General features: G+C 39.4%; 1 protein-coding gene across 11 annotated transcripts in view; it reads left to right on the top strand.

Moving 5' to 3' along the window:
- cyc (basic helix-loop-helix ARNT-like protein cyc) overlaps positions 1-19,280 on the top strand; it is a 154,291-nt gene that overhangs the window by 61,675 nt on the left and 73,336 nt on the right. For 5 of the 11 annotated variants that reach the window (XM_072305548.1, XM_072305546.1, XM_072305558.1 and 2 more), the window contains exon 2: positions 11,091-11,373. The exons of 4 other annotated variants lie outside the window; for them this stretch is intronic. In XM_072305548.1, coding sequence (XP_072161649.1) covers positions 11,123-11,373 — 251 coding nt within the window. In that variant the 5' untranslated portion in view covers positions 11,091-11,122. Of the gene's footprint in view, positions 1-11,090; positions 11,374-14,536; positions 16,066-19,280 lie in introns of those variants that run through there. 2 more of the 11 variants (XM_072305553.1, XM_072305552.1) reach the window with 2 other exon arrangements.

Here is a 19,280-nt window from a genome sequence, read left to right on the forward strand (position 1 = left end):
AAGAAGTTAGTTTAAGAAAAACCTTTTTGGTGCCGAAGGACAAGTACTTAGAGTCTTTGTAAAGCACCAAGTTGAAATCGATACACCTTGTTCGATGACAGAGAATTAATAAGCGTTTAAAAATTTCCGAGTTGGTGTGTTTTCGTTCTCACCGACTTTCAGATACTGATTTTTCATAGTCTGCCCTGAAAAATTTATATTTTTCGACCTGAATAACGCTTGAATATTTATATAACTTTGCTGGTACAAGGTATACTGAACCGAAAAAAGAAAACCGCAAAATCGGACGGTCACCCGTTTCCCTTGAAATGGCCAAAAATTGGTATTTCCAATGAAATACTTCGATTCTTCCCTTTTCCCGTCCGTTCCCGTTTCCGATCATGCGTGCGGCTTGCGATTATCGATGATTGCCTTTCCTGGAGTCGATGCAGGTGTTCGCAGCGACACCTATAATCGATTTTTACCTAGTAATACGGAACAATCGATATCGCAAAGCACTCCTTGTTTCCGATTTGGAAAATAATACAGGTTCAATAGCGATTTTTAGCTTTCTGTATACCATGGAAGGCTCTCCTACATAATTGCCTATCCCATCGCTTGAAGGCGAAGCTAATCATCTAACCAATTCCAGCCATTCACAATCATAACCCACGACCTAACTTAACATAATTTCTCGATATAGCTATAACCACCTCGTCATGGGAGCATCTCGTCGCCGTTCACGCGAAAAAAGTGTCAATTTTTTTCGCACACATTGATTACTCAGAATTGACAGCAATTTCACCCTCGTAATATTCTGAAGAGGTTTATATTAAAGGAGCAACGAGAACCTGGTAACTTTTCCTCCTTTTTATCAATAAGTTTATTCACGAGACAATGCACGATAGTGGGGCACTCCCGGGTGTCTGATATGAGCACCGCGCGATGTGCGTCTTGTTCTTACAAGAGCCTGAGCAAACAAAAAACGATTTCATGTTCTGATAGTGCTCGACGGGCTCTTTTTACCGGCGGCGCACAGTGGATCGGGTCAATGAAAGAGGACGGACATGAATTTTTTGACAGGAACTACAAATTTAGATGTTTATTTCATAAGATTTTAAAACTCGAGGGGTGCTTAATCTACACGGAGAGAAAAACTTCGTGCATGGGACCCGAAGTTGAGGTCATATGGATCTCTGAAGTTTTCGGATTACGCATCCGAAAACTTGAGGTCCAACTCAAACTGCCGAAGTTCGGGTCAGACATCTGAAGCTCTTGGTATGTACCGAAGTACTTCAGATGTGTAACCTGAACCCTTCGGTAAATACCGAACACTGGAAAAAAAACACATTGGATCTAGAGTCCAGACTCTTAAAAACATCGACAAGAAAAAGTACTCTTGATTCAATCAGAATCTAACTTAAATCAAGAACCAAGCCTCTTAATTTAAGCGGATTTCGTTTTGATTAAAGCAAAAATCCGATTGAATCAAGAGTATTTTTTCTTGTCAATGTTTTCAAGAGTCTGGACTCTACATGTGTTTTTTTTCCAGTGAAGTACTTCAGAAGTCTGACCCAAACTTCGGCAGTTGGACCTCAAGTTTTCGGATGCGTAATTCGAAAACTTCATCAGAGATCCATGACCTCAACTTCGGGTCCCATGCACGAAGTTTTTTTCTCCGTGTAGTAAAGGTTACGAGAAAACTAATTGTACCGCTTTTAGGACCTCCACGTTTTGTAATAATGGAGTTATGAGCTTTTAAAGTTTCAAAATTTTGTCCGACTTCTTACATTGACTCATCCTATTGTGCGGCGGATGGTAGAGCGAGTCATTGGGAGAAATCAGACAGTGACGTGGCGTGCTTTGCGATATATCGATCGATCTGTCATTTAAACTTATGGAAAGGACCGATACACAGGCAACGAACACCTTAATACTCGATTCATTACAATATCTTCAAATGGGGAAATATCGATAATTGATCATGAACGCCTCGCCACTGAAATCGGGCATGATGTACAGGGGGGAAAAATTTAACTTTTTAAATTTTAATATTTTAATGTTATTTCTTAAATCAAGAATGATGCTGCTTAGTCGGACCGCGTTCAGAAGAAACTAACCAAGCCGCATAAGCTATTCCCGCAAATTTCACCGAGCAATTCAATTTCCTAAAAGAGCACGATTGTATGGATTTTCATTTTAAATTTTTAAGGAATTTCCTGCGTATTATGCAGAAAATTCGCTGAAATTTACGGAAAAAACCGCACAACCGTCATCAAGTAAAAAATTAAATTTCCCAATTTTTGGCAATAGCTGGCGTGGCTTGGTTCCTTTTTGCTAGACGCCGTCCATTTAAGCTACTTTAATACTTAACCGAAGTAATTTTTTTTTTTTTTTTTTTTTTTTTTTTTTTTTTTTTTTTTTTTGTGGTTCCCAAAGAACTTTAGCTTGAACAAGATGAATAAAGCCCTTGCTGGGAAAATCGAGAATGGCCCATTATACCCAGAGTCTTTGTCGGATTTCCAACAATTTTTCATTTACCTCCTAAACTACACGTTGCAAATGTTTTCTCGCCGTTTTAATGAAAATCCTCGTTTTCCTCGTTCTGGGCATGATAGCGTTTACGGCCGGACTACGCCGCGAACCGACGGCTCGTCCATGAGCAATTAGATTAGAGGCTTTAATGTATAAAAAAATCTCCGCTAATCTGCGCCTCAACAATGGCAGCCGTATAAATCTTGGTTCGGTGAAGAAACACACGGTGCATTTTTTCTTCCGATGCAGTTCGGATACGTCATCAGAACAGCTCAACGCTTGATATGAAGCAATGCAACACGGCACAAACGTGGAAGATCTCCGTTTGAAATCTTATTGCTTGTTGCAAACATGTCGTCTTAATTATTTTGTGCAACTGGAATGTCAGTCCAAGAGCCCCGATGGATTAAGGTTTGACACCTCAGATTTTTAGTTACCATACCTAAGTAGCATTTTTCAACGGGAAAATCGCGATTTGTTGCGATTTTTTCGGCGATAAAATTGCTGAGATCATCAACATCTGAGCGATTATTCTCGATCTTGTTGCAATAAAATCGCGATTTTAGCGCCCGGCAATTTATCGCGATATTATCGCAACAAAAATCGCGATGAATGGCGATTTAATCTCGATTTTATTGAACAAAAAATTGCGATGAATAGCGATTTAATATTAGACCATGACCATAAATCGCAATTTTTTATTCGATAATATTGTGATAAATTGCTACCGATATTATGGCGATAATCAACCGATAAAATCGCTATTTATCGCGATGACTGCTACTTGGGCCATGCGACTCCCTATTAGTCGGAGGGAGCGGGCCCACATCAATTTTTCCTAACATGGTCATTGAAATGACCCTAACATTGAAATGGTTGTAAAGATGGTTCAAACGAAAGGTCTCGTTCCAAGATTTCAGGATACTTCCAATGTGTGCATGTAAGACGCAATGCATATAAAATGTTCGGAATAAAATATGTTTAATTGTTCGTTTTTTCAAGAATGAAACAAATTACACAGCGCAATTACACAGGTAACAAGGCTAATTTTCACTAAAACTACTATCAAAACGTTTCGGCCGAAAACTCAGCCTTCCTCAGTTGAAAAAACAGTAAAAAATTGTAAAATCTTAAAAGGTAGTACTTAGCTGTACTTTTCAAAGAGAGGACAATGTTGTTACGAAAGAAATTTTAATAACACAGTCCCAAAAAAAAAAAAAAAAAAAAAAAAAAAAAAAAAAAAAAAAAAAACTTTAAACAAGCATCGGTGAAACCAATCCAGCGCTTTAAGTTCGATAAAGTTTGGTAAGCGTTCAATGTGTTGGTTGTTTTTTTCGTGAAAATTAGCTGTGTTAACCGCTGTTTAATTTGTTTAATTATTATATATCTTGTCACAGGATGCGGAGCATCAATCATAACACATGTCCATTTTCCTGCGCTTTTTGCAACTGTTCCACGTGTAAAACTTATGACAACTGGTAAAGGCGGAAAAAGTTAGTAAAGAATAGGAGACAACTTTTAATACACTCCCTTACACTCATAAATAAATTATTACGCGCATTTAACTTTGATAAAGCCATAAAATTGCGTCTCATTCATCACAAGTTCTTTGGTTTTGTTCACTTATAAAATCTTTTTACATTCATCCCTAGCATATTTTACTTTTACACCACTTCACGTTCCATGAATTTTCGCGCGTTCGGCACGGAACAAATTCTGCAAAGTGTGGGAGACGGACAGACAAACAAGTTTAATTACTGTGCCTTTTTAACCTTAAGTTTTTCATAAGTTTCCAGCAAGCGTTTGTTGCTACCGGAAATAAGAGAAAAAACTGAAGCCTGATAATTTCTATTGTGACCGACACAAACACGGAAGTCCTTGAAGCATCGTTTTGCGAGGCACTGCGAGTGACCCACAAAAGCCCTGAATGGAGTATCGGGGAAAAATCCACTCCGGTTGGCGGAAATTCAGGGACCGATCAAGACAGTGCGGGCGGACGCCAGGATCGCGATTGAAGCCTGAGAGTTTTCCATGGGTAGTGAAACTGGAGCAAGTTTAAGCGGTGCCCTTGTTTTCGAGTCGAATATTGACAGGTTTCGCGGAGTAATTGTTACCCGCGTATTTTTTTATATTCGAAAAATTATGACGGGTTTGTCAAACCCCGTCTTTCTTGGAAACAGCGGACCAATGTCTCCGCCGGACTTCATCTGAACGGATGGACTCAATCTATATGCGGCCGTTCAAGTATTGCGTAAGCCACTTTGGGGGATAGGGGGTGGGATAAAGTCCAATTGTGAGCTTGTCTTCAAGGGAGGGAGGAAAGGTTGCGCCAGTTTTACGTAAGTCCACCACCTGAACAAGAGAGACGATAATATTTTTCATTGAATATAATTTTTTTAGCTATTTTCCGGGCTCTCCCCGTTTGCTGAACAATTGCGAAGGAAGGTGGATGACGTCATAAACAGAGTTTTTCCAAGCGTCATTTCTTGATTAATATACTGAACGTAGAAAGTTACTGTTTGGACAGATCTGATTATTTTTAGCTTAACTAAAAAATCAAGCATTCCGTGATCAGCGCAACTGACCCATTATATGAATGTTCCGAACACTGGATAAAAAAACCACATTGGATCTAGAGTCCAGACTCTTGAAAACATTGACAAGAAAAAGGACTCTTGATTCAATCAGATTTAAGCTCAAATCAAAAAGAAATCCGCTCAAATTAAGAGGCTTGGTTCTCGATTTAAGCTTAAATCTGATTGAATCAAAAGTATTTTTTCTTGTCGATGTTTTTAAGAGTCTGGACTCTAGATTCAATGCGTTTTTCCCAGTGAAGTCAAAGGCAACGACTTTAAAGAGCCCCCTAAATTCTGGAAGGGACTACCCTGAAAAGGGGTGAGAACCTTAGGGGTTACGCGGATGATGCAAGATTTTGGATCACCCTGTATGACAGGGCTGCATAGTAAGTATTATTAGCTCACGGCTCGCCTTCATTGAAAAAATAGGAAGATCGGATGGAAAGATGAAACTATGACGCTCCCCTCCAAAGGTAGCTAACTGTCATCCCGAGCACTGAATGAATGTTGTGTTTTTTTGAGAAGATTAGTTACGTTGGCGTGCGAGGGGCTATTTGTATATTTTTGAATCGATGAGGGATCAAACTCTTGAATGATTCAAACCTTTCACGTGATTTGTTATGTATTCCTAATCTTTTCCGTCGTCGGAGATCCTTGGGATAGGTGTCCGAGATTTTTCGAGAATATTTGCTTTGTATGCATTTGCTCGTCGACGGCAGAGGAATCCTTGATTTTTGAATTTTTTGACCTCGCTACCTGTAACATTTTTAATATTGAGTAACAGGTGTCATCGGCTACTGGAGAGGTCCTTCATTTCTGCAACTTGAGTGTTCGAGGTGCCTCTGAAGGTAGGTCCTAAAATGGCATCACCTAGATTTTCGGTAATAAAAAGTAGATTCTGGAAACCCCTCAAAAATTCAAGCAGTGTAATAGGACGTGGCAAAAGTTAAGTTCGGAGGTCAACGCCATTTTTCGATTTCTGATGATTGATGAGCAAGTTGTTGAGCAAACAATCAAATGAAATTCGCATAATGATGACCGATGCATGTTGGGGTGAGCACTTTCCTACGCAAGTTTTTGCAAATTAGGTTTGGATTGCTAAACCTAGTGGTCAGCTGCTTTGTCATGAGTTATTATTCGGCGAATTAATCTGAGAGTAGACTTTCCGAAAGTAACTTTCACAATAGCTAGGCATGATAGCAAAGGGATCCCTATAATACATCGTTAGTTAAAGTGCAAAACCTCGTATCTCTATCGCGGTGTTTCAAAATCTCCGATCCTTTTTTGCTTTAATGAAGAGAAACAAGTCCGCAATATAGCGTGAAATTTCTACGGAATAAAGATTTAGTTGACTAGTTTCCAAAGAAAAAATTAAGTATAACATGAAGTCTGCAACGTCGCAAACGGAGATTCGTGGTTTCGCACTTTAAACAACGATACTGTCCGGTGCGCCGCACTTACATCACTGTGGGGACAAGAAAATAAATCAAAGCGCCTTCATTTTTTCAGATCTGCAACACGGACATCCATCGAGCACGAATAGTTGCATTCGAACGTCATCAGTGTTTTTCCGTAACTTCTGCAAGTAACTTTTACACTGTAGGCAAAATAGCAGTGCGGGGTCTATTAATTGCATCGTAACAGTAGAAAAACAAGGGGAAAAATCGGAAAACAAGGCTAAAATACACAATTAAAAAAAAACCGAGACGTTTCGACTCAAAACTGAGTCATTTTCAGTCGGAAATGTTACGATAAAAATGTAAAAAAACGATGAAATCCTGAGCCCTACATTGATTGACATTAATTGTATCGTACATTTATCGAAAATATAGGTGATGACATTTGACCCGTACACTGGAAAAAAAACACATTGGATCTAAAGTCCAGACTCTTAAAAACATCGACAAGAAAAAATACTCTTGATTCAATCAGAATCTAGCTTAAATCAAGAACCAAGCCTCTTAATTTAAGCGGATTTCGTTTTGATTCAAGCAAAAATCCGAGTGAATCAAGAGTATTTTTTCTTGTCAATGTTTTCAAGAGTCTGGACTCTAGATCCAAGGTGTTTTTTTCCAGTGTGGTAGTTTGTGATAGATAGATAGATAGTTTGTGAATCGGATTTTTGCTTAAATCAAGAACCAAGCCTCTTAATTCGAGCGGATTTCCTTTTGATTTCAGCTTAAATCTGATTGAATCAAGAGTATTCTTTCTTGTCAATGTTTTCAAGAGTCTGGACTCTAGATCCAATGTGTTTTTTTTTCCAGTGTACCTTTCTCGGCACTTTGGCAGATACAGCAGATTTGGCCACATTGTTCTTCTCCATTTAAACCTATGGAAATGTATCGATTCTCGAAGGGGCCAGGTGCTCCGACAAGAATCGATTATTACACATAGGGTTAAATTTAGGGATTTGGGTGTTGCCAAATTGCTGGATCCACCTTTGTCTCGGCATAAGCATTAAGCCTTTTTCCCCGTGCTTTAAGAGGAGGAGGAGTTTACACAAAGCCTGAAGTGGAATGCATCGAGTGACAAAGTCAAATAATTGTGGTGTTACCGCAAGTAACAATCGTTCGTGCCCAATAAAACTCATCACGTGCCACCTGGATCGTTTCTAACAATCTTACTCTTATTGGTGGAATTATATCATCCGTTTTTTAAGTATTCACGCGCTTATGATATCTGAAGAGCGTGCCGCGCCAAAACTCACCAAATAGTGGAAGTCTTAATTTCTAATCCAGAGTTTTATGTAAGAATTTCGGACGCACGATCGACAGCCCGAAATGATTTATCAGCTATACCGACACAAGAACTTATTTAAGCTAAAAGAAACTATGTGCACAGGGATTGCATGTAGCATAGTTCCTTTTAGCATGTTCACAAGTGAGTCCCATTCGACTACTTCGCAGTACGCGCACTTAAGTTGAGCGAAAGTACGTAGTTTTATGGCAGGTCATAGACCTGATTACTGTGCCTTTGACGCTGTCAATGGATTAAGATAAGATTGAGATGAGATGAGGTTTTATGGTCTGGGTATCGTTTGATTTATTTACTAATCTATCGGCTGTCGTCTGATGTAAGAGGTGCTGCTGATAACTTCCTTAGGCTGTCATGCTGAGGAAAAACGCCGTATGAACATTCGAGAGTTGCCGCATTTCCTTCGATAAAATGTTTATTTTTGAGGAGAGTCATGAATATTTTTCCTCGACATTTTCAGGAACTTTCGATCAAAATACTAACTAAATTCTCTGAAAAATCGGAAGACAAATATTCATAAGTTTACCAGGGAATTCGTGTTTCATCAAAGACAATTTGGCAACGCCTGAAGGTTCATACGGCGTGTTTCCTTAGAATGGCAGTATGGCCGAGCCCAAACAGAGGCGGATTTAGCAGGTAGGCAGCTCTGGATTTCCTCTATTTAAACCTGTGTTGAAGAATCGATTCTTGTCGGAGCACCTGGCACCTCCGAGAATCGATACATTTCCATATGTTTAAGTGGAGGAATAACAATGTTGCCAACTTGCTGAGTCCGCCAATGAGCTCAAAATCTGGGCCTCGTGGAGAGCTTTAGGATAAAAAAAATGGCAGCAACTCTCGGTAGAAAGAGGGGCTTGTTGCCAAACTTTGACGTTGTAGCGCCCACCGCAGACGTCATACCAAACTTGTCACAGTAGATCACAAGTTAAAAAGATTTTTCCGAATGTGATGATACAAACATTTCGAAACTAAGACTATACTCGTGCTTATATAATTTCAAAGAAGTTCACTATAATGCAAGCACATACAACTGCATTATCTGCAATTTTGAATAATCTGTATGCATTGTCCGCTGAGAAAAAACGCCGTATGAGCCATAGGGCGTTGCCATATTGGCCTCAAAATAAAACGGGTTTACTTAGAAAATTGTGAATATTTTTTTTTCAAATTTTTCAGACAATCTTGCACGAAATTTTATCTAAAATATCAGAAAATTCAAAGAATAATATGCATAACTTTCCTAATAAGAAAATGTTTTATATGGGGGAATTTGGCATCTCTCGAATATTCATACGGCGTGTTTCCTTAGCCCAGCAGCACGATGGCTGAAGATGCCCAAGCTCATAGAAGTTGACCCTTCAGGGTGTCATATACTCTCTCCATGAGGGTACTCTAAATAAATCCTTCGGCGCAACACGCAAGTGACCGAATTCATGCAGCAAAAAGTCTCTTCGTGGTTTATGGGAGGAAATGAAATGTGAGTTATCAGCCTGCTGGATAGCCTCGGTGCTAACCAGTTGCACTTCACTGTAAGCGGTAATTCTGGGAAAATTACATATTAAGAGGAATTAAACTGGCTCTAAATAGTGGAGAATATTCTTAATGAGGAAGAAGAGTCTTATGGAGAAAAATGTTGACGGTTTCTAACCGAAACGCACCAAGTTGCACCAAGTGTGAATCTATAGAAAAAAAAGGTTAGAAGTTTTACGAGGGTCATCCAAAAAGTAAGTTCACCCCTTTCATATTTCCAAAACTAAAAGGGATAAATCAAATCGGTAAAAAGAAACTTCTTACTTATATCTTCAGCTCTCCATAGGTACCAAGATTTTTAAATTTGGACCACTGGTTGCAGAGATATTCGATTTTTACGTGAACAACTCCCGGCCAGTTCCGTCCACCAAACGACGCGCTAATATGAGATGCACCGCGCGCTGTCGCGTCGCTTTTGTCTTCTGGGACTCTAAAGAAGTACTTCTCGTCCATTATTTGGAGAAAGGGTGTACAATCAATGCACCACGGTAATGTGGAATATTGAATTCGTTGCGATTGGCAATAAAAAACAAGCGACCGGGTCTCTGGTCTCGTGGTCCCCTATTCCTGCACGATAATGCCAGACGTCACACGGCAAAAGAGACCCAAAATTTGTTGGACTTTGCGTGGGTGATGTCACCACATCCTCCATACTCTCCAGGCCTTGCCCTAAGTGACTATCATCTTTTTCCGCAACTCAAGAAGCACCTAGGTGGCCAGCACTTCGAGAACGATCAGCAGGTGATTGAAGCAGTCAATGGCTGGTTCAAGAGTCAACCAAAAGTGTTCTTTGAGAACGGCATTAAGAAGCTTCAGAAATGCTATGAAAAATGCATCAATAGAAACGGAAATTACGTCGAAAAATAGGGTAAGATTGTTTTAAAGGTAATCTCTAAATATTTGAGTTGGTTATTCCTACGTACGTAGATGTGTGGGGAACACAGTCAATTCAGGTAGCGTGACGGGAATCGCAGCGCGTCGTTTGGTGGACGAAACTGGTCGGGAGTTGTTCACGTAAAAATCGAATATCTCGGCAACCAGTGGTCCAAATTTAAAAATCTTGGTACCTATGGAGAGCTGAAAATATAAGTAAGAAGTTCTTTTTTACCGATTTGATTTAACCCTTTTAGTTTCGGAAATATGAAAGGGGTGAACTTACTTTTTGGATGACCCTCGTATTCCACCATAATACGCAATGCTAAGGACAACGTTGCGAGGCAAGAGCTTTTAAGTATCTCTTTGACTTTTGCAACTGGCAATGAAGTCGATGACGGTTCAAAACATTGTTTTATTTGTTTTTTAAAATGATCAATTTATGACCTTTTTTTACTCCAGTTCTTGGTATTTATCCCTAGAGATCCTACTCTCGAACCATTCGTCTTTTTGAAAAAATATGCTTTGCATCACGGTCGACAATTTCTTTTCTCAGATGCCAAAAGAAATGCCACTGTTCTGAAAATTTCAACGATATTTTCCATGTACTTTTGCACGTGGAAAGTCCTAAAATTTAAAACACAGGTACGTTCAGCAGAAAAACGACCTGAGCCTGAAAAAAAAATTAATATTATGGACTACCTACACTCAATTTCAGTGGTCGAGTTGAATTTTGGAATGTTTTCAATTTGCTGGGCTATGAATCTATAGATGTTTGTAACGTACATCATAAAATCTTGTTTCATCAACACGTGTCCCAATTTTGGAATGTTTCTCTATCAGAGTCATCGGTGCTTTCTCTCCTTTTTGAAGCGATGGCGAACGCGCAGTGGCGGTGCGCAGAGTACCAAAGTTCGAGACAGCAAATGCACCAATTGGCTCGCAACACACGCAACTTCAATAATCTTTGCATTACACCCTCCGCTCCCGGACTTAAACCTCAATGTCAGCCGAATATCTTTTCAAATGATAACAGCTTCTATGCAGACACCCTGTACCAACATGTTGAAGATGGACTTGTAGATCATCCGTCTTTCTATGGCAAATTCTCAGCCATACCCTCTTGGTTAGTGTCTCCAAAAGGACATTATAAAAATTAGACTCTGAGTAGAGGGTTGTGTCTGTGTACACGCTGTGCACAAAATTCGTCGTTTCCCGGAAGAACCACTGAAAAAAAAATCTCGGAGTATTTACTAAGAAAAGGGTAAAATTACCAAGAATTCAGGGTTTTATTTAATCCCAGTTTTTTCTTGGTAAAATTACCACTTATGGAATCGGTAATTTTACCAAGAAATCTCGGTAAAATTATTGACTTTCTCGGTAATTTTACTGGACCCCGGTAAAAACGCCAATATTTTTTATCAACTGTGGTAGAATTACCGAGATAAAATGGCCAAGTTACCGGGAATTGATTACCAATAAAAGTAGTATTCTTACCTGAAAAAAAAAACAGTAAAAATACCGGTTTTTAGGTAAGCTTACCAGTCTGTCTTGGTAAAATTACCAATAATTGGTAAAACAACTGAGATGGTAAAGGTACCAACGGACCTTGCTAAAAACGCCGAGAATTTTTTTTCAGTGACGTAACTGCACTTCTAATTTGCAAAATTTCCACTCGAAAATTGTTTTTTAACTAGAAAACTATTGAGCGTCTCTGACGGAAAATTTCACAAATTTATCCTCCGACAACACCCAAAAGTCAATAAAATGTTGGACAAAAATTATACCGCAATATTCTTGAGAAAAATTAAATTGCTGGAGTATATTTTGCAACCTTGGAATGAAGGTACCTTCACCCACTGGGGAGATGACGAAATGCTGCCGTGTTACTAAAAAGAGCAGTAAGTTCAAATGGACGTATTAATGCTAAAAAGAACTATGTGCATAGGGGTTGCGTGTAACATAGTTCCTTTTAGCATAAATACGTTCAAATACGAAGCTTTAAGATGGATCTTGCGTACTGTTTCAGCGGAAAATACCTCCATTTATCATTTTTTCAGTGATTATCCACAAGAGTACTGTCTATCCATCAGTTTCAGAAAAGTTTCTTTTCCCTAAAAAATTAAGGATCAAATTTTGATGGTTATCTAATACTGAGCTTCAGTCCTATTCTCCACCTCTTGACGCACTTCATTGCAGATTTAACTCCGCTCCCCTACCCTCAGGTAGATTACGTAATAATAGAACGCATATTTTCAGTTCACACATTTCATGGAATTGGTTTATTATTTTGGACGCGAAAATACGCTTTTTGTCTGCTCGCTGAGCCCTTAATTCCATCCCTCGGACATGACTATCTGACAAAGTCTGCCATGATAGCAAAGAGAACAGCAAGTGCAAATATGAAGTTTTGAGAAAACGGGCTCAGGAGCTTCTGACCGAAAAATTTTATAGAAAAAAGCCTCCTATCTTTGTCAAATCGCTGCTAATCGCCCAAAAGACTCCTAGATTTTATTTGGATTATTAAAAATCGACTGATATTATTTTAATTACACAGAGAGAGTATTTTTCATTTTCATGATAAGTTATCGTTAGGCAAGGCAGCCATAAGTGCTATCTTCTGCATGCTTTCGTGGATGCGTTTTGGACACAAAACAAACACATTTTCAGGTTAGAAATTCGCAGAAGAGGGTGGCACTATATTTGAAAGCACCGTTTCCTGGAGGAATGTTGTCACTTACTCTGCCGTGAAACGCAAAAACGCCGTAAACGCCATTTTATATTTTTTGGAAACAATGTATGATAGCAGAAAAATTTGTGTACCCTGGGATTAGGACAATTTTTTCACAATTTTTCAATTCTTTCACAAATCCTATAAAGAACTTACCTGAAAATTTTAGGTGCATGGTTAAAACAGTTTTTATTTTATAACGTGTTGAGTTCCAAAAAACTAGGGAAAATCTTGATGAATTTACGGGGTTCTTCCTTACTTATAGCACGCTAGTACTGCTGTCTTGCCTGAAAATACGTCATTTTTTGGGCACTTGCGGCTTCCTCATATGTCTCGTTTTGATACAATTACAAATGCTACTGTTTTAGCAATTTCAGTGATTTCATCTAAAAGAGTCTGGACGAAATTTGAGGGAATCTCGATTTCGAAAATTTGACACTTACTGCTCTCTTCGCAATCGCGGCAGATCTCTTGGACGTGATTATTTGACAAATTGGCGTGATGGGCATCCTTTCTGCCGTGCTAAGGAAAAACGTCGTATGAACCTTCACGCGTTGCCAAATTTCCTTTAATAAATCACGAATTTTCGAGAAAATTTGTAAATATTTTTATTTACATTTTTTAGGTAATTTCGTTGGCAATTTCACCTACACGGAGAAAAAAACCTCGTGCGTGGGACCCGAAATTTAGGCCATATGGATCTCTGAAGTTTTCAGATTGAGCATCCGAACACTTAAGGTCTAGCTGTCAAGGTTCGGATCACACATCTGAAACTTCAGCTCTTACATCTGAAGTACTTCAGATGTGAGAACCGAAGTTTTTCGGATGTGAAAACCGAAGTACTTCAGATGTAAGAACTGAAGTTTCAGACGTGTGATCCAAACTTCAGCAGCTGGACCTAAAATGTCCAGATGCTCAATCCGAAAACTTTAAAGATCCATATGACCTAAACTTCGGGTCCCGCGCACGAGGTTTTTTTCTCCGTGTAAAGTTCCTGAAAATTTCAAGGAAAAATGGACCGAGTTTAACAGAAAGGAACCAAGCCACATCAGCGATTGCCAAGTTTAACTAGGCAATTAAATTTTTTACGAGAGAACGGTTGTTCGGATTTCTTTGAAAATTTTAAGGAATTTGCTTCGCACCACGGAGAATTTTCACTGAAATTTGCACGAAAATCCACACAACCGTTTTCATGTAAAAAATTAAATTGCCCAGTTAAATTTGGCAACAGCTGATGTGGCTTGATTCCTTTCTGTATAACGCGGTCCAAATATTCATAACTTTCATCAAAAATAACTACTCTCTGAGGGGAAATTTGGCAACTCTCGAATGTTCATACGGCGTTCTTCCTCAGCACGGGAGCTTTGGGGAGGTGCGTCGGACATGCGGGCGGCCCGCGACCCGCGGCCACCCCGACCTTGGGGTGACGTCACGGTGGTGGCCTTTGGCCGCGCCCCCGGGTTTCCCCGTGATCGGGCATGCGCGCGCGCCACCAATCAACAGGTGACTCGCTTATCAAGTTTTCCCTGGTCAGTCGCTTATCCGCCGCCGATCTGGGATCGGACTCGAGTTCACCCCTCAGCGACATTTCCCGCCGTTTTCAACGAGTTCCCTCATTCGCACAAATTTTCCCGCCCTTATTCAGTTCGGTTTGCCATTCGGTGTTTTTCATAACAGAAAGTGTGAATGATATTCGGTTTTCGACTCGTGTTCGTGGTGCGGTTCCGGTTCCCCTGAATACAATCAGGTTTGGCACATTTTTTGCAACTTTTCCCGTCTCGGTCCGGTCTACCATTCGCCGTTTTTTTCAAAACAAAAAGTGTGAATGATATTCAATTTTCGACTCGTTTTTGCGGTGCGGTGCCGCTTCCCTTGAATACAATCAGGTTTAGCACATTTTTTGCAAATTTTCCCGTCTCGGTCCGGTCTACCATTCGCCGTTTTTTTCAAAACAAAAAGTGTGAATGATATTCGAATTTTAGACTCGTGTTTGTGGTGTGGTTCCAGTTCCCTGAAATACAATCAGGTTTGGCACATTTTTTGCCGATTTTCCCGTCTCAGTGCGGTTCGGTTCGGTCCGGTTTGCCACTCGCGGTTTTTTCAGAACAGAAAGTTTGAATGATACTCGATTTTCGACTCGTGTTTGTGGTGCGATGCCGGTTCCCTTGAATACAATCAGGTTTGGCACATTTTTTGCCAATTTTCCCACCGCGGTTCAGTTCGGTTTGACATTCGCCGTTTTTTTCAAAACAGAAAGTTTGAATGATATTCGAATTTTGTTTAATCCATAGTATCTTATGCGGTGACTTCAGTGATTTTCCTCGATCATCGAAAATTTCGCACAAAACCATTTGATATTCACAATCAGAACATGAAGTATACCATCATGAGATTCTAATTGTTCGACACTCGATAAGAATCGGAGTTCTTGATTTTTCCCCCCTGTTTTTACTGGTTTCGTATTCGTGAAAATCAGTGTTATGAGGCGCGATACACGCTGTGCGGTCTTGTTTGATTCGTTCATTTAGTTGATTTAAATATCTCCACCGGAAAAGTGATCTAGAACCCTTTCAGTGTTCAAAATTTCGTTTTCAAACCGGTCCTAGAACTAAAAGTGTCGAATTTTCACCTTGTAATCGAATTCGAATCCGATATATGCTTACAAATTCCGGTTCAAAAACTTCCGCGTCATTTCCTTGGGGTTAAAATTTTTTTTTGTTTAATAAAAGTCACAAGTTCAGCTCTTCTGTGGATCGCGGAAAAAATAATGAAGAGCGCACAATTGCACATTATATTTATCGACGGAGCGATGATATTCAATCAAAATTTGTGTACATTATAATCCACACCCTCCATTTTCGATTTCGAAAATGTTATATCGTGAGGTGAATTCTGCCCAATGCTTTCTTTTCGTTTCGCGTTAACCATCGCTATACCGTACCAACGTAATTCAATTAATAAATCACAAGATTATTCGCCTCACTGGATCGTTGGATTAATCATCAAACTCCTCATCCTTGGAATAATTAATATTTGTGCATTGGTACACTCAACTTGAGATCTTTTACTACCATTGGAATATCAAAGGTGATGTATATCCATCCTTTTTAACTGGACTTAACACTCTATTTAGCTAGACTTCTTTTGCTTGTTAAGTTAGACCTCAAACAGGCTCGGACTGGCCATAAGGCCAATCTGCCATTGGCAGATACGCCCCCTTTGCGCGCCGAAAACGCGCCCCTCTTACAGATAGCAAAATAAGAAGAAAAAAAAAATACGACCGAGAATATGTGAGAAAAATTTCATAAATGAACGGAAGAAGAGAGAGTTAGGAGTTTAAGAAAGGTGCTTTAACGCATGATAGTGGTGAACAGAGGTCCAAGAACTACTTTCTGAAGCTTAAACAATTTTCTGTGGAATTTTCACCTTCTTCTTGACATACAGGCGCTTTATCATCCCCCTCCTTCATTTGTTATGTGTAACTCCCTCTGAGGCGATGGTCGGTTCGATTTTTAGACATATACGCATCCTTCATAGACCTCTTAAGAGACGTTTGAACATATTTCCTCCTTTTCAAATGACTATTGATTAGGACACACATTAGCATAGCTCGGGCAAACTTGACCTTAATTTATCTCGAAATTCAAAAATAAGAGACATCTAAAATGTAAACGCGATACAACTATTCGCGCAAGATGGATGTCCAGTCCACATTGCATATGAAAAATGTAAGACGCGATGCCGTGAGTCGTGAACTCGCAATGCTCTGCTCTAGTTTGAAGCAACATTACAAATAAGACAAACGCAAACAAACACAATGTGAAAATGAAGCGAGGGAAAGGATGCGCGTTAACGACGGCGCAGAGATACAACTATTCGTACTTGATGGACGTCCGTGCTGCATCTGAAAAATTGAGGGCGCGCTGACGCGAACCGTGAGCTCTCAATGCTCTGATTTATGCTGTCAATGAAGCGTCGCTTTAATTCGGAAGAAAAGTTTAAAAAAGACCTAGAGACATCTCTCCTACCTTCGGCTGTATTACTCACGTAGTGCTTGAAGCACCATTACGAATAAGACAAACGGAAACAAACACAATATGGAAAAAGAGGGAGGGAAAGGATGCTCGTTAACGACGGCGCAGAGATACAACTATTCGTACTTGATAGACGTCCGTGTTGCACTGCTGCATCTGAAAAATTGAAGGCGCGATGACGCGAAGCGTGAGCTCTCAATGCTGTGCTTCACGTTCAATTTTGCAATTTTTACTCCGTGCGAGCAATAAACTTTGAACCTGAAACTAACGTAAACTTGTGCTGATTTGCTAAAATTTTCTGAGCCCCTCTCCACGTAGGAAATGCCCTACCAGGAAATATTACATTACGCTCCTTTAACCAGCCAAGGGTCTGCGCCCTCAGATGCGAGCCAGTCCGACCCTGACCTCAAAGAAGTAACGATGAACTGGATTGCATTTAGCAAAAAAAGAACCAGTGCGGTTGCAATGTTTTAGAAATGTTTCTTTTTCATAATTATTTGAAAAATCTTTAAGAATACCCAAAAGTTTTTGCTTTCCATAAAAAATCTCGTGAATTGTAAAGGACAATAATCGTGTAAATTTTATTTCTGTACATATCTTAAGAATTTTTAAAAGTAAAGAAGAAGTTGCACGATTTTGAAAGCACTGTAAGTGCGCTGGTTCTTTTTTGGTAAATGCGATCCAACTGGCGGAGGTTATGGCCATTCTACATTACAAAGGCCTTCTTTTTAAAGATTATATTTATGTATAAACGCGTCTCACATCGTCAAAATAGCAGCGATCGCAATGAGTTGCTATTTGATCGGAAAATGTATGGCGATTTTATAGACATAGATTTACTGCAATATTATCGGTTTAAAAATTGATAAATTGCGTTTTCATCACATAAAATTGCAATAAAATTGCAACTGTGTCGACGGCGATTAATCGCAATATTATCGAACAATAAATCTTGATAAATCGAGGTAAAATTCCGATTTCATCGAAATAAAATTACGACAAGATCGAGGATAATCGCTTAGATGTTAATAATCCTAGCGATTTTATCGTCGAAAATTCGTAAAAGAAATCGTAACTTTACTTCAAAATATCGCGATATTTCTGTTGAAAAATGCTAATTGGGCACACCGGCCTGACATTTTTTGGGAAAAAGTGCCGAGAATTATGTACATAATGAAAAGCTTCCAGTACCTTCACCGCATTGCGACAGCCGGGACCGAAAATTTCAGTTCCGAATACCGCGATTTTCGGGTTGCGGATATTGCTGAAAATTGTTGCCCCTGCCAGCGAATGTAGACATCAAGCAACACGCTGGACGGTGACTATCAGTTACATGGAAGAGATAGCAATATTTTACCTCTGCCTCTTTTTTCTAAAGAAGTGCAAGGATGTCAAAATATATGATATTTTCAATTTTACAGCCAATCTGCGGGCTGATTGTTGAAATTGATAGACAAAGCTACCGACGAAGAAGACAAAAGTTATATGAAGGGATTCTATTGGTGGAAGTGGGTGGTTGCAATGGACGAAGAAGGTAGATAATTGATTGACAAATGGCAACTCACGAGGACCCTATAGTTAGTCCATCATCTTCTCCCTTAGTCTATGGAAACCAACCATTTCAACCAATAGGATCGCTCTATACTCCCTACGTATTCTTTGTCTATCAATTTCAACTATCAGCCAGGAGAAACTTTTCATAAAATTTTTAGCTCTTTACAATATTGGGATTTTTAATTTCCCTTTCTGATATGAATCTCATTATCGTGAGAATCTGTTAGTGACCTTTTTTACCACTGATATAGCCTCACAAGAGAAACAAATTAAACAAAATTGAGGAATGTAGGAAAAACAATAAGAAAGGAGAAAAGGAAAAATTGAAAAGCAAAGAGAGGAAGAAATGTGAAAATACGGGAATGATCAGTATAATTGGAAAATCCTCAACACTGAAATTGTACTTGATTAGTTTACTTTGAGCAGAACAAAATCGCTGTTCCTTAGACTATGTTACTACTTACGACGGGCTTTTAGCCTACCCGACAAATTGAAGGCGAAACCCCGCCGCTTGATACTTTATTGCGGTGGGCATTCTCGTGTTTCAGTTGTAATTATTATTCTTTGCTCCCAGAATCTACCAGCTTGGGAGATTCAATTATGACCTCATTGATAATATAGAGAATTCAGAGAGATCGATAGTCGATACGGCTTTCAGTCTCTATATTAAATTCATACACCTCGCTCACTCTCTCTCTCGAAAGTTACAGGATT

Source organism: Bemisia tabaci, chromosome 10 (assembly GCF_918797505.1).
Source record: "Bemisia tabaci chromosome 10, PGI_BMITA_v3".
Taxonomy (NCBI): Eukaryota; Metazoa; Arthropoda; class Insecta; order Hemiptera; family Aleyrodidae; genus Bemisia; species Bemisia tabaci.